The 12647-nt window shown below is 35.1% G+C and overlaps 1 protein-coding gene across 1 annotated transcript in view; it reads right to left on the reverse strand.

Moving 5' to 3' along the window:
• Neil3 (nei like DNA glycosylase 3) overlaps nucleotides 1-12647 on the reverse strand; it is a 43492-nt gene that overhangs the window by 20660 nt on the left and 10185 nt on the right. Inside the window, exons 2-4 of the mRNA XM_027927171.2 lie at nucleotides 10802-10929; nucleotides 1953-2087; nucleotides 1458-1671 (exon numbers count right to left, since the gene is read on the reverse strand). Of these exons, the coding sequence (XP_027782972.2) occupies nucleotides 1458-1671; nucleotides 1953-2087; nucleotides 10802-10929 (477 nt within the window). The remainder of the gene's footprint in view (nucleotides 1-1457; nucleotides 1672-1952; nucleotides 2088-10801; nucleotides 10930-12647) is intronic.

The following is a 12647-nucleotide window of genomic DNA, read 5'->3' on the forward strand; positions in this document are numbered from 1 at the left end:
CAAACCTTTGTATGCATACCTGTACTATTTCAATAATTATGTCTATACTCTGAATAACTAAACTTCAGAAATGCCAGTAAGTTTTAAACCCACAGGAATTATGGGTAATGGACTTTTACTAAGAGAATGCCTGGCTGGATGTAAGATAAAAAGCAAATTCTCAGTTCATCACAATACCCTTTGTTCTTAACATTTTCCATTGAGATCTGTGTGATTTAAAACAGCTCCTTCTGCTTAAAATTTTTTTCATTATTGCCACATTGAACTAATTTGTGCCTAGTGTCAAAAAACAGAACTTAATCTAAAATTATCACTACCTGGTTTCTTTTAAAACTATTCCTACTGATTTGGATTTTACCAAACCATCTAGAATGTATCTGTATAAAACAAAAAGGTGACTTTGGACTTATATAAAATAGTTTAGTTAACAGAATTAATTATTATGTAAAAATAACAGTTGATAGAAATGATTTAATTAATAGAGTTACAAATAATTTAAGTAGTAACAGAACTGGATAAAGTTCTAATGCAGAATTCTTCTCTGGAAACTGAAACACATGCATTCCAATCTCTCTGACTTCTAAGTGAGAAGTTTGAGTTCCAATCTCTCTGAACTTTCACAACCTTGCTCTATTATTGACCAGCATCCTCTTTCTATAGTTTTAGCATTTCTCTCTGCCAGTTCTTTTTTATCCCAATTTAGAAATAGGTTCAAATCTCTCCAGATATAGAAAAACAAAAACTAGATCCATCCCTATCCTGGTATTCTCTTCTAGCAGTGTAATATTTTTCTCTTCATGTTAATCTAAGCTACTAGAAGGAACAAGAACTCTGTATTTTGTTTCCACTTGCTCACTGATCACTCATTGCTTAGTCCCTGTCATCTGAATTCCATTCTTATCATTCTACTGAAACTACATTTTCTATCTTCACCAACACATATAAGTACGAATACATGAGTATGTGTAGAGTATGTGTTGAATATGCCAGATAGAAAAAGAAAGTTGTGAGCTTAAATGATTTACATATTCTACAAAATTCACTCTAAGCCCATCAAATGTCAGCAACTGTGTCCTAGATACATGGATACATTCCTGAACAAAGCAGACTTGTCCTAATCAGAGGTTACATTCTGGTTAGTACAAGGCAGATTTGTTGAATAATAAATGTAATAAGTAAATATATTGTGTTTGAGAGAAATACATGGTGAAGAAAAAATAAAAAGCAAAGCAAGTTAAGGAAGATTGAGAGAGTTAAGCAGGAGAAGGAGATGCACACTGCAGTTTTAAGGAGGTGGTCAGATTTGGTTACAAAGAGAACTGGACATGACCCAAGACTTGAAGGACACCTGAAGTATGAGGAGAATGTGCTACTGCAACCCAAGTGTAAGTGTTCCACATGGGTCCCTTAATAGTATTTAAAAAAAATATGCAATTTTAAAAATACTTAAAATTTACTTTAACAGCTGGATGGAGACCACTGTCAAAGAGTGCTTCATTTTTGATGATGTTGCCTACCCCAGGCAACACTCTTTGATCCAGTAACACATCACATAGCATCCGACCTGTCTGTTTTTTAACTTCACTTTCTGCTCTTGAGAAACTAAATTTAGGTGAACATATGTCTAATTCTGCCATCATTCTTATTTTCTGTTGGCTTTCCATTGAGTTCCTATAAAAAGGAATAAAAAACACATTAATTGTTAAGACTGGCTTATAATTTTACAGTGTCATTTAAAAATAAGCTTTGATATAAACACTTTATGATAATCATGGCACAAGGGTTATTTGGGTGAACAATGAAGACCCTAACAAATTATTCTATTTGAAGCCTTCTTTATCATGAGGTTTCATCAAATATAAACTACTTAAAAACACAGGTGATGACCCAAAGTAAACCGTAAATCTAAGCTCCATAGTTTTGCAGGTAAGTATTTTTATTTTATTTTTTACCTGAGTTCTACAGATGAGTCAAAGAAACAAATCAAATCTTTGGTGAGTTGCACTTCAAAAACAGGAGAAACACCATTTTTTCTTTTACACTCAAGTGGATTAATCATGATGGAACCTTTCATTCCAAAATGAATCCTGAAACAAAGTCAAACCCATTTTTAAATAGAAATCTATCATGCATCAAACTTTCCCCTTCATGTTTTTTGGAATAAAATAAAATAAATGTTAGTCATCATGGGCACTTTTAAAGGGCAAAATATTGTCACTAATATTATATATTTTTTCCTTATAGCTTTGTATCCTTATAAAGCTAGAAGATGTGACAGTGTTTCAACCTACACATAAGTTCCTAGAGAATAACAAGGTCCCAACAATAAGCCCAAGAAAACATACTCCTGTCCTTCTTATCAGATGAAATATCTTTTATTCATAGAACAGTCTAGCATCTCTTGGTGTTTTCTGATTCAAAGGCTTGAGATAAAGCTAAATTTAAAATGCCAATAGTTTGTGTTTATAAATTCTACAAAGTCACTAACATTCAAATTCCCTTTTTCTAGCCACAGTAGATTGGAAATGTTTACCTACTGCAAAATAAGATTTACAGTTTAAGATATTTTTCTTTCCCATTGCTTTGCGCTGAGCAATGAAACAATTTCTTGCAAAATCTTGTATATAAAGAAAAGAGAAAGAGCAACAGAAAGGAGGGAGGGAGGGAGGGAGGGAGGGAGGGAGGGAGAGAGAGAGAGAGAGAGAGAGAGAGAGAGAGAGAGAGAGAACACAAGTGAAAATGCTATTGTCTTCAATTCTTTTCATTTTCTTTTACCTTTACATGTATTGGGAAGAAGGGATTTATAAATATTTACGGTTAACTTTAAAGTTACAATGCAGTGATGAAAAATTCATAACCTTTCAGATTTTATAGGATTGATTAGCATGTCCAGTAACATAAGAAAAAAAAAAGAAGTGGTTTTGTGAGGCCTCTGATGATGAAGATCAAAAATGATTCTCAAGATGAAATACTGTGTTCTGCCTTTCAAATCCATCTTCTTGTAGCTTTGTTGAGTTAATAAATATGGTTCTTTTGGCAGCAAATGTTACTGCTCTGTGCTTCTAATTCCAAAGCACCATGTTATAGTATTGTACAAGGTTAACCAGTCTAACTTTAAAAATGTGGGTTTTAAACTCTGTGTGCCCTACTATCAATCATAAATGCATTTTACATGCCCCATAGTTCTTGACAGGAAAAATGTGTGCCTGTAAGTACTCCATAATTTAGCTTATGGAGGTTCAGCCCCAGTGAAAGGTGTGCAACTGTCATGCCCAGAAGCCATCATATCTAAAATCTTTTCAGCTGCATGCCTCATAAAGTGGATTCTAAATCACTTTCCATAATGAAACCACATCCACATCAAAAATTTCAAAGGTTAAGACCCAATTCAAATGCACGAAAAGCCTCAATAAGAACTGTAAATAAAGTAAATGTGCCTTTTTCTTGTAAACCTGTTCAATTTGAGGGAAAAATGTGCATAAAAATAACATTTTTATCTTATATTTTTATTTTATTAAATAGCCAAATGTTATAATAATGAAGCCCTGATAACAAATTTTATGTTTAGTGTTGTGTTAATTACCTTTTATCTTAGACTAAGAATATATCAGTATCATGAAAATTTTCAAGACATAGTAAGTATCTACATTGTTTTAACAACTGATATATTAGTTTTTATAAACCAGTACATAGGTCCATAGACAAGAATGAGATTTTTAAGTTTCATTTGGTTTTCAGTATTTCCTATATTTAATTAACCTAGTTAAGAAAAATATTCCCAGATCCTCATAACTTCGCTGTTCCTACATCCCATCCAAAGGTCACAGGAGACTCTGCATAATGTAATTCTGTCTACCAACTGAAGTTGTCTGGCCCAAGGGTGGGTTTTAAGCCAAACCTGAACTGGTCTCTCTAGCCCTTCCTCTGATCCTGTGACTTTGATACAATTAAGTAATGAGCTCCTGTCTTAAGCTGGATTCATGGATTTTAGACACATAGAGATCAGTTTCTTCTTAGTTTTGGAAAAGCTACGATGGGAGCTGTCTGTGGGAATGTTTCCATGTGGGAATGGGTACCAGAGAAGCCAAGGAAGACCTGTCTTCAGAGAAGAAGTCTACAACAGATTTAGTGAGGAACAGACTCAAGAAATGAAGAGAGTCCTAATAGCTTTCAGTCTTTGCTTCTAGTTCTCCCTCAACCCATCTGTATTATCTTCAGCTTTCATAGATACTCCATATTCTTACAATAAGTAATTATCAAACTTGTTTGCACTGTATTTTTGTCATTTGTAGTCAAAGCTGTAACATAAAATTATGCCCAAACTAAAACTGAAATGATAGTAAGAAAATCTCTGCTAGAAATAGCCTCCTAAAACAAATTGATAAAAAAGCCCTGATCCTATTTCAAACATCACTCTCTTCTAGGCTATCATTACCGGAATAGTCTGAACATTATGAAGTACACAAAACAGCATAGACAATAGCACTGTCACAGTTCATGTCACTAACAACCACACCTTGCAAATAAGGCAGTTGCTTAGTAAAATTAGCAAGTGGTCAGAAGTGTCCTAAAGATAATAAAGAATGTTAAGTATAAACATATAAAACCTGTGGTAAACATTCTAAAAAGATTGTTAAAAGATAGGGTTTTAACCATGTGATGATGAAAAAAGTGAGTTTTACTTTTATTTAGGATACAGAAGTAAACATAGCTCCACCCAAACACGGAGAGGAAAACTTACATTATTTACAAAGCCAAACATTTACTGAAATCTATAACAGACATGAGGTTGCAAGTCAATCAGGTAGGCAAAATTCCAAAATGACAAGTCCCATTGTGAAGAAAGTCAGAAAACACAAATTATTATATCTATGGCAGGACATAGGAAGAAAAGACCACCCTGAAAAGGGGTAAGGAAACATACTGAGTGTGAGCAAGCATGACAGTTCAGAATCCCCGAGTCCCACAAGAGAGTCTGCACTCATGGCATCCATTGCTGAGATGGGCAAGAGGAGGAAGAGTCTGGGCAGGAGACCTGAAAGAGCTGCCTTTTGTGGCATGACACCTGCCTTTATGAAGTTCTGTCTGCTTCTTGAACACTTCTCTAATACGAAGTCTTAGAAAGTCTTAAGCTGCTGTAGCAAAAGGAGAGGTAGAAAGAAAAAGCTGCCAGGACATCTCCACTGCTCATATAATCAATTTACAAGTTTTTTACTGATTTTACAAGTTTCAGCAGTCTGCAAAGGGGCAGAGTAGGAAACTCCTGCAACCTGGCCCAGGCAAAGATGATTCTCTGGTGAGAGTGAGGGGGAAGCAAAAGCCACCTGTCCTTAGGGGTGAGACAGGAAATCAACGTTGACACAGAATCTTGCAATTATTGAAGAAAAATTTGCTTCCACTGAGAAAGAGGTAGGAAACTTTAGGACCCAAGCACACAAACAGAGGTAAGGTAGAGTTTATGAGAAAAGGGACAGTAACTACTAGAAAACTGCAACCCTTACACACACATGTACAGGACCTGACCAAGACTCATGCTCATCCAGAAGAAATAAGAACTTCCATGGTCACAACCATGAGCCTCTCACTGAGTAACAATCAACAGTAGTCTCCACTAAGGAAGTGGCAAGAGTAGAGAGACTCCCTACGTGACAGGAATATGCAGGATCTGTTGAGAGCTGGGAGCAGGGCAGAAATGCAGAGAAACAACACACTGAGCAGCAGAAGCAGCTGGAGCTTTGAAGTCCTTGGTGAACTTCAGGAGGCAATGACAGCCCACCAAAACCCAAACCAAGTTCCACCAACTCCTTAGGAGATCCACTCAGTTTCCCAAACTAATGAGCTGACAGAAGAGGCATTCTGGGATTCAGTTTCTTCTAGAAGTAATTGCTGGGATTCTGCTCTTGTTTTTCTGTACATTCTGTCTGGGATTCAAAGAATACAAATGTCTATACCACATGCACACACTGAAAAATCCAATATCAAGAGATAACACAGTCACTGGAAATAGATTAAAAAAATGTCCCAAATGTTGAAACTATGAGACATGTAGTGAAAGAGTAACATTAAATTAAAATTAAGATATGCATTATAGACAATCCTTTTTTATATATCAGTCATTAATATATTAGTGATTAATATATGAGATGATCTAGTATAAAGGCACATGAAGAGATGAGAAATTCCTGTCAGAGAAATAAAAAACAGAATTCCTTCAAGGAGCAGATCAGTAGACTTCACACAGCAGAGGAAAACACACAAACTTGAAAATAGATGAACAGAAATTATCCAAACAAAAAGACAGGTATTCTTTAGACATGAAAAATATCCTTAGTGTTTACTCCAAAGTCTCCAATTTCCCTTTTGCTTTCTGTCTGTGGACTCAAATTCAACTCATGACTGTATTCTTTATGTGAGATAGACTTCCTTTTACTTTTCTGTGTTACAGGTCTGCTGGTGTTGGATTCTCTTATCTTTCTTTATTTGTGTGTGTGTGTGTGTGTGTGTGTCTGTTTGTTTGAAAGTTTTTATTGTACCTTCATTCTTAACAGATATTTTCAGTGGGCTTAGAATTCTCAGTTGAAAGGCTTATTGTCTATTCGGCAATTTAAAGAGGTTGTTCTGTCTTGCGGAGTTTCTGATGAGAAGTCTAATGTGTTTTTTAACTTTGTTCTTTTGTATATGATGTTTATTTTTATCTGGTTGCTTCCTGGATTTCTTTTGATCTTTGGTTTTTAGCATGTTGGTTGGGTATATGTGAGAGATATTTGTTTTTATTTGAAGTTCTTTTGAGTTTTTGAGTCCAGGATTGGATAAGGAAAATTTCAGGTCACTGAACTCTTCAAAAGATGTCTTCTGCCCAATTATTTCTTTCTTTTGCAATTCTAGTTAAAAGTATGTTAGACCATTTGACCTTGTTCCACATCTTCATTAATTCTGTACAATTCTTGGTCATTACTTCTTCTGTTTTCTTCCTGGGCCTCCAAATACATTAGAACATTTAATACTGTACCAATATTAGATCTCCACATGCTCTTTGAGAAAATCGGGAGGGGAAAATTCCCAATTCATTTGGAGACCAGCCAAAATTAGACAAAGATACTGAGAAGAAAATAAATCCACAGGCCAATATTGCTCATGAAGACAACTGCAAAAGTCCTCAATAAAATAAATCCAGCAAAATATAGAAAGGGTAATATATCATAAAAAGGTAGAATGTGTCCTGAGAATGCAAGTCATTCAAAATTCAAAATTCAAAAATCAAACAGTATAATTCAGCATATAGTACAGTGTGGATGTGAGGTGTTCCCCAAAAGCTCTTGTGTGAAACAATTCAAGAAGGTTCAGAGGAGAAATGATTGGGTTATAGCCTTAACCTAATCAGTGAATTAATCCTTAATGAGATTAACTGAGTGGTAACTGGAGGCAGGTGGGGTTTGACTAGAGGAAGTGGTTCATTGGGAGTGTGGCTATGGGGGATATATTTTGTATCTGAAGAGTGGAGACTCTCTCTCTGCTTCCTGATCGCCATATGAGTTGCTTCCCTCTACCATAATTTTCTGCCATGATGTTTGTTCATCCTCATCTTGAACTCTAAGGAATGAAGTCTGCTGTCTGTGGATTGAGACCTTTGAAACCATGAGCCCTCAAATAAACTTTTCCTCCTCTACAATTATTCTGGTCATATCTTTTAGTCACAATGGTGAAAAAGCTGACTAAAATACCATAGAAACAAACAAGAACAGCCATGTACTGATCATAATAGATGCAGAAAAAATACTTGAAAAAATGTAATATTCATTCATGATTTAAATTTTCAACAAAGCAGAAATAAAAGGAAACTTTTCCAATCTAATAAAGGACAACCATAAAAAAAATCACTGAGAATAGGCAAAGTGTACAAGTGGCACAGAGAAGGTATTTATTACCCTAAAGTATTTAATTTAGAATCTTTATCACACTTCAGTCCTTCCTAAAAAGTTATTTAACAGATTACAAAAAATATATCTAAGCTGTAAAACCCTTTTATAATTAGTTTATGATAGGTCTCATAAAGACATCTTAGCAAACTAAGAATTGTTGTATATCATCTCTCGCATATCATATTAAAGGTTCATACCATTTAAACTTCAATGAACTACAAAAGTGATTAAGTATAAAGTTTATCTAGAATGGCAAAGCCTACAAAATATTTCAGGTATAGCTTCTGGTTTGAGTATGAATACTAAATTATAATCCATTATAAATCACAAAATTACAAAAGTATTTTGGAGAGATATTCATTAAAAATATCTTATAAAATAATAGGCCAAAATGTAACAGCTGTATCCATTTTGATTGAAAAATAACAGCTTGCAGAGTTGGTAGGTCTAGATGAGTAGACATATAGATATATGTTCATTGTACCGGCAATATATGTGTCCAAAGTCAATAAAGATTATATTTGGCAGTGGAATCCTGAATGCATTATTGTATACTTTTTCAGTTTATTCTAGTATTTGTTATGTTTATAACAAAAAATTGAAAATGATTTTTGCCTTGCTTTAGCTGAAGAGTTACTGTTCAAAAACAGGAAAGCCGAGTGCGGTGGTGTATGCCTATAATCTCAGCAGCTTGGGAAGCTGTGGGAGGTGGACAGAGAGTTCAAATCCGGCCTCAGCAATGGCGAGGCACTAAGTTAGTCAGTGGTTAAGCGCCCCTGAGTTCAGTCCCTGGTACCTACCCTCATCCCAAAAAAGTATAGAAACTACTAACACCACAACTGTGCCCATAAAATAAATGTGTATAAAATAATTTTTAGTATTTTATGGCACTATTATGAATACTTAGATACCTCATCTGCTAACAGAAGCAATCACATTCTAATTTGTATTTTTCTGAAGTATGGATTTTTACATGGCAGATTTCCTTAGAGTGGACTGCACCTGTATTCTACTTTATAAACAAATGAATCCCAGAGGATTCACAGCCTGCACATTGAAATACACATATCTTATGATTAAAATCCATGGGCAATTTTCATCATGAAAAGCTTGGTATTAAGGGAAAACTGTAAGAAATCTGTAAGCATGTTTCCTGCTACATGCTCTCTAAAATGCAGACCTGTGTTCTGGGTAGAAAATAAGTAATAAATGAACACTAAATTTCTCTGTCAGGCTCACAGACCTGCAGCCTCACAAAAGGATCACATTTACTTGACAGTCATCCATTCCCCTAAGAAGCATAGGTTGGGAGCACAGGTTTTAAGCTTATGTTATGTTATGAAAGGGGATTCAGTTGATTTTAAGTTGTTGAGTTTAGATTCCAACAGCTGATCTGCCACTGACCTTGAATTGTTACATAAAATAGCTGTTAAGGTTGCAGGAAACCAGAGGCAAACCATTGCATTCTCTTCCTATCCTCATCTGGAGATAGGTACTCTCCAGGGATGGTACTCCGTTCATGTAGTTTGAGGAAGTGATTGCCCTTGTTTGGAACTTCATGGGACACTTACTGACAGCTCTGCCCTGAGAAATGATTCCTTCCTTATCAGTCTGGTGGAGAACACTTGATAAAGCCTCCTTTTCATCTTACAGAAATAAATCTGCACCTACCATCAGAGAATCAATAACATATCAATGTTTTCAACTATGGTGCATGGATTCCATTGTGTCCTACTCTGTCCAGAGCTAAGGGTTTTCAATCACATCAATCTACAACAGCAGTAATGTAACCTGCAATATATCATTACTGCATGAACCAGTAGGCATATGCTGATGTTATCAATCCCAGACTAAGAAAAACTATGAAGTGACAATGTTGTCCAAGGACAGCAGCTGCTGACAATGAAGAGAGAACACCTCAAAGGAAAAGCAATTACATCAACCTGAAGTACTCTAAATATGTGGTAGATGAGATGCAATAAATAACAATCATAGAGTCACACCATCTCTTTGTAAGCTTTATTCACCTTCAGTTAAAAGTACAGGGTCTAATAACAACTCTTTTCTTTAAAGAAGGTGATAACAGTTCAATACCTTAAAAAAAAAAAAAAAAAACACTAAAGAGGATTTAAGGAAGCAGGACCCATCTTTATAGTTTGCAATAGCTTAGGCTAAATCCAGAAAAGACAGACTTAGATTCAATAGACATATTAACTCATAGACCTTTTTCATTTTCCTGCAAAAATTAAGTAGGTGACCATGCATTGCAATTACATACATTTTGACACTTTTCATCTTTAAGTTAATCAAGCAGTAGACTGCTTATCCTTTGCCAACACAGTAGCCATGAAATTCCATAAGAACTCTGAAACAATGGAGAACCTGTTATTTCTGAGAAAGTTTTTGAATTCAATAAGTTCCCAAGTTCTGTTGAAGGTTTCAGAAAAAGAAGAAAGACAGAAAAATACAAAAAAATCTAGTGATACATTTAAGCCAAAGTAGGGCCTGTCACAAATATAAATAACTGATGCTACTGAATGCAATGAACATTTGATGACAAGAGGGGAGATAGCAGTGCAGGGAATTTGGAGAATAGCAAAACAGAGATGTGCTGCACTAATGCATCTTGGGAAGCCCTGCTAGCCTATCCATTTTTTTAAAAGAAATAAATTGACTAGCCTCCAAGTAATGATGACATCACAATTTATTCTTCTTCTGCTTATTGCTTTCCAAGATAGAATCTCAACCTCTTATATTAGAGCTCTCTTAAACATAGAGTACTTTCTACATGATTAAATGTGACACCTGGCAAACTGTAAGAAAAGCCTTCTACACATCCTTTAAATAAGAGTGATAAGATGTATTGTACAGGTTTATCTTACCGTAAAGCTTTTGGGCCAAAGTACATAAACAGCTCCTTCCCCAAAGTTTCCACACCACTGTAAACACATCCATTAAACAGTCGCAAAAAATTCTGTCTGGAATCTTTATTACTATTCAGTGCAACAGCCTAGAAGAAAATATACACATAAATGCACACACGTGTATGAACTCTAAACAAAATTATCATTTAATTCTTAAATGTATTTATATTACTTCATACCCAGGTGCATTCCAATGAGAAGAATAAGTTCCAACAAGTCAAGTAATGTAATCAGCTGTTTACATACATTTTGTCAAATTACTATGCAGTCATTTAAAGAGAGCAGCCAAAAACATTAAGTGAAAAACGGTAATTGGCAGACAATCAAAAGGAGTTTCTTCCAGGATCATATAGATGTGTGTATATGAAAATAAAGCACAGGAAAACAATGTGAATGTTGTAAAACCAGCAAGTGAAATATAGAGTCTTCCATTTCCAGAAGAACAGCCAAGTTCTCAGACAGAATATTTGAATAAACACCGCCAAAGTGATGTAAAATACGAAAACAAAGTATTTTTAATAGCACTGATGAATTCTGAAGCAAGCAAGGAATCATAAGGAGCTGAAAGCGAAATAAAAGTAGGAGAGAACCTTGCAAACAAGGTAAGCAGAGGCCTGAAGCCAGCTTTGCCATAAGGGCAATCATTAGACCTAAGGAATGTGACAGCTTCAGTGTCCACAGCTTTATGCCACAGGTCTCCTGAGAAGGGTAATCTAATTGGACACCTACCTCACTTTAACCACAATGTTAAAAATGAAGGGGAAATAAACTCACTTTCACTTTTCTCTGTCAGTCTTGCAAAACCAAACAATATATTGTGAGGGTTACAATATATGTACTGAATACTATAATAAAATCAAGGAAATTATAAACATAAATATAAAATATAAGTTCTTCTATGGAGGAAGGACAGGAATGGGATTTAGCTTAGATATTGTTCATGTTCTTAATAGGGCATATGTATACCAGTGTTCTGTATATAACTTTTTATGATTTAGCTATGTTTTAAAAACATTTAATATTCATTCAAAATTTAAAACTTATAAATTTATAGCTACTATACAAAAACTTGTTCATGTAAATATATCCATACATTAACTCTTTATCCAAGGAAATCCTCATCTCTTAACTTCTTTACCCTTTTTCTCAATGGGCCTAAGAATCCTGAAGATTCTAAATGAAATCGTGGAAGGTAGGAAGGGGTGAGGGCAATGTCAAGGAGGTTATTATAAAAGAGCTTTGGATAGAGAGCCTAGAAGAAAGTCATGACTATTCCTTAGCTTAAGGTGGAATGATATTGCTCAGGAATTCTCAATCTTTTGGTTTAAAAGCAACTGCTATTGTATGTGCTTGAGGTGATATATCTACTCTGTTCCTTATTTTATAAGGTCAGCCCTTGTTAAAAAAAAGATATGATGATAGATAGTGTTTAATTCAGAGAGATAACAGGCTGATTATATATATTTAAAGATTGAGAGTAAACATTATTCTTCCACAAACCTACTCCGGACTATAATAGTGACACCAATGCCAGAATTTTCCAGCTGCCTAAAGTTCAGGGAACTTTAAAGGGCTTTGTATCCCTCCTTTGCATAAGTACTGTAGAATTAATCACAGGTTTACAATGGCCAGTAACTATACAAGAATAATTAAAAGTGGCAGCCTTCCATTTCTGCTCAAATCATAAGAATCTGTGGGGGAGTCTAGCATATCCTCAGAACTTCTGCCTCTGATTTCTCTTTCTCTCATGAACTTGAGAGCCCATCAATGAACACCAAGCACTGGCAAGGCAGGCTGAGTATTT

The sequence above is a fragment of the Marmota flaviventris genome, chromosome 3, assembly GCF_047511675.1.
Source record: "Marmota flaviventris isolate mMarFla1 chromosome 3, mMarFla1.hap1, whole genome shotgun sequence".
In the NCBI taxonomy this organism is placed as follows: domain Eukaryota; kingdom Metazoa; phylum Chordata; class Mammalia; order Rodentia; family Sciuridae; genus Marmota; species Marmota flaviventris.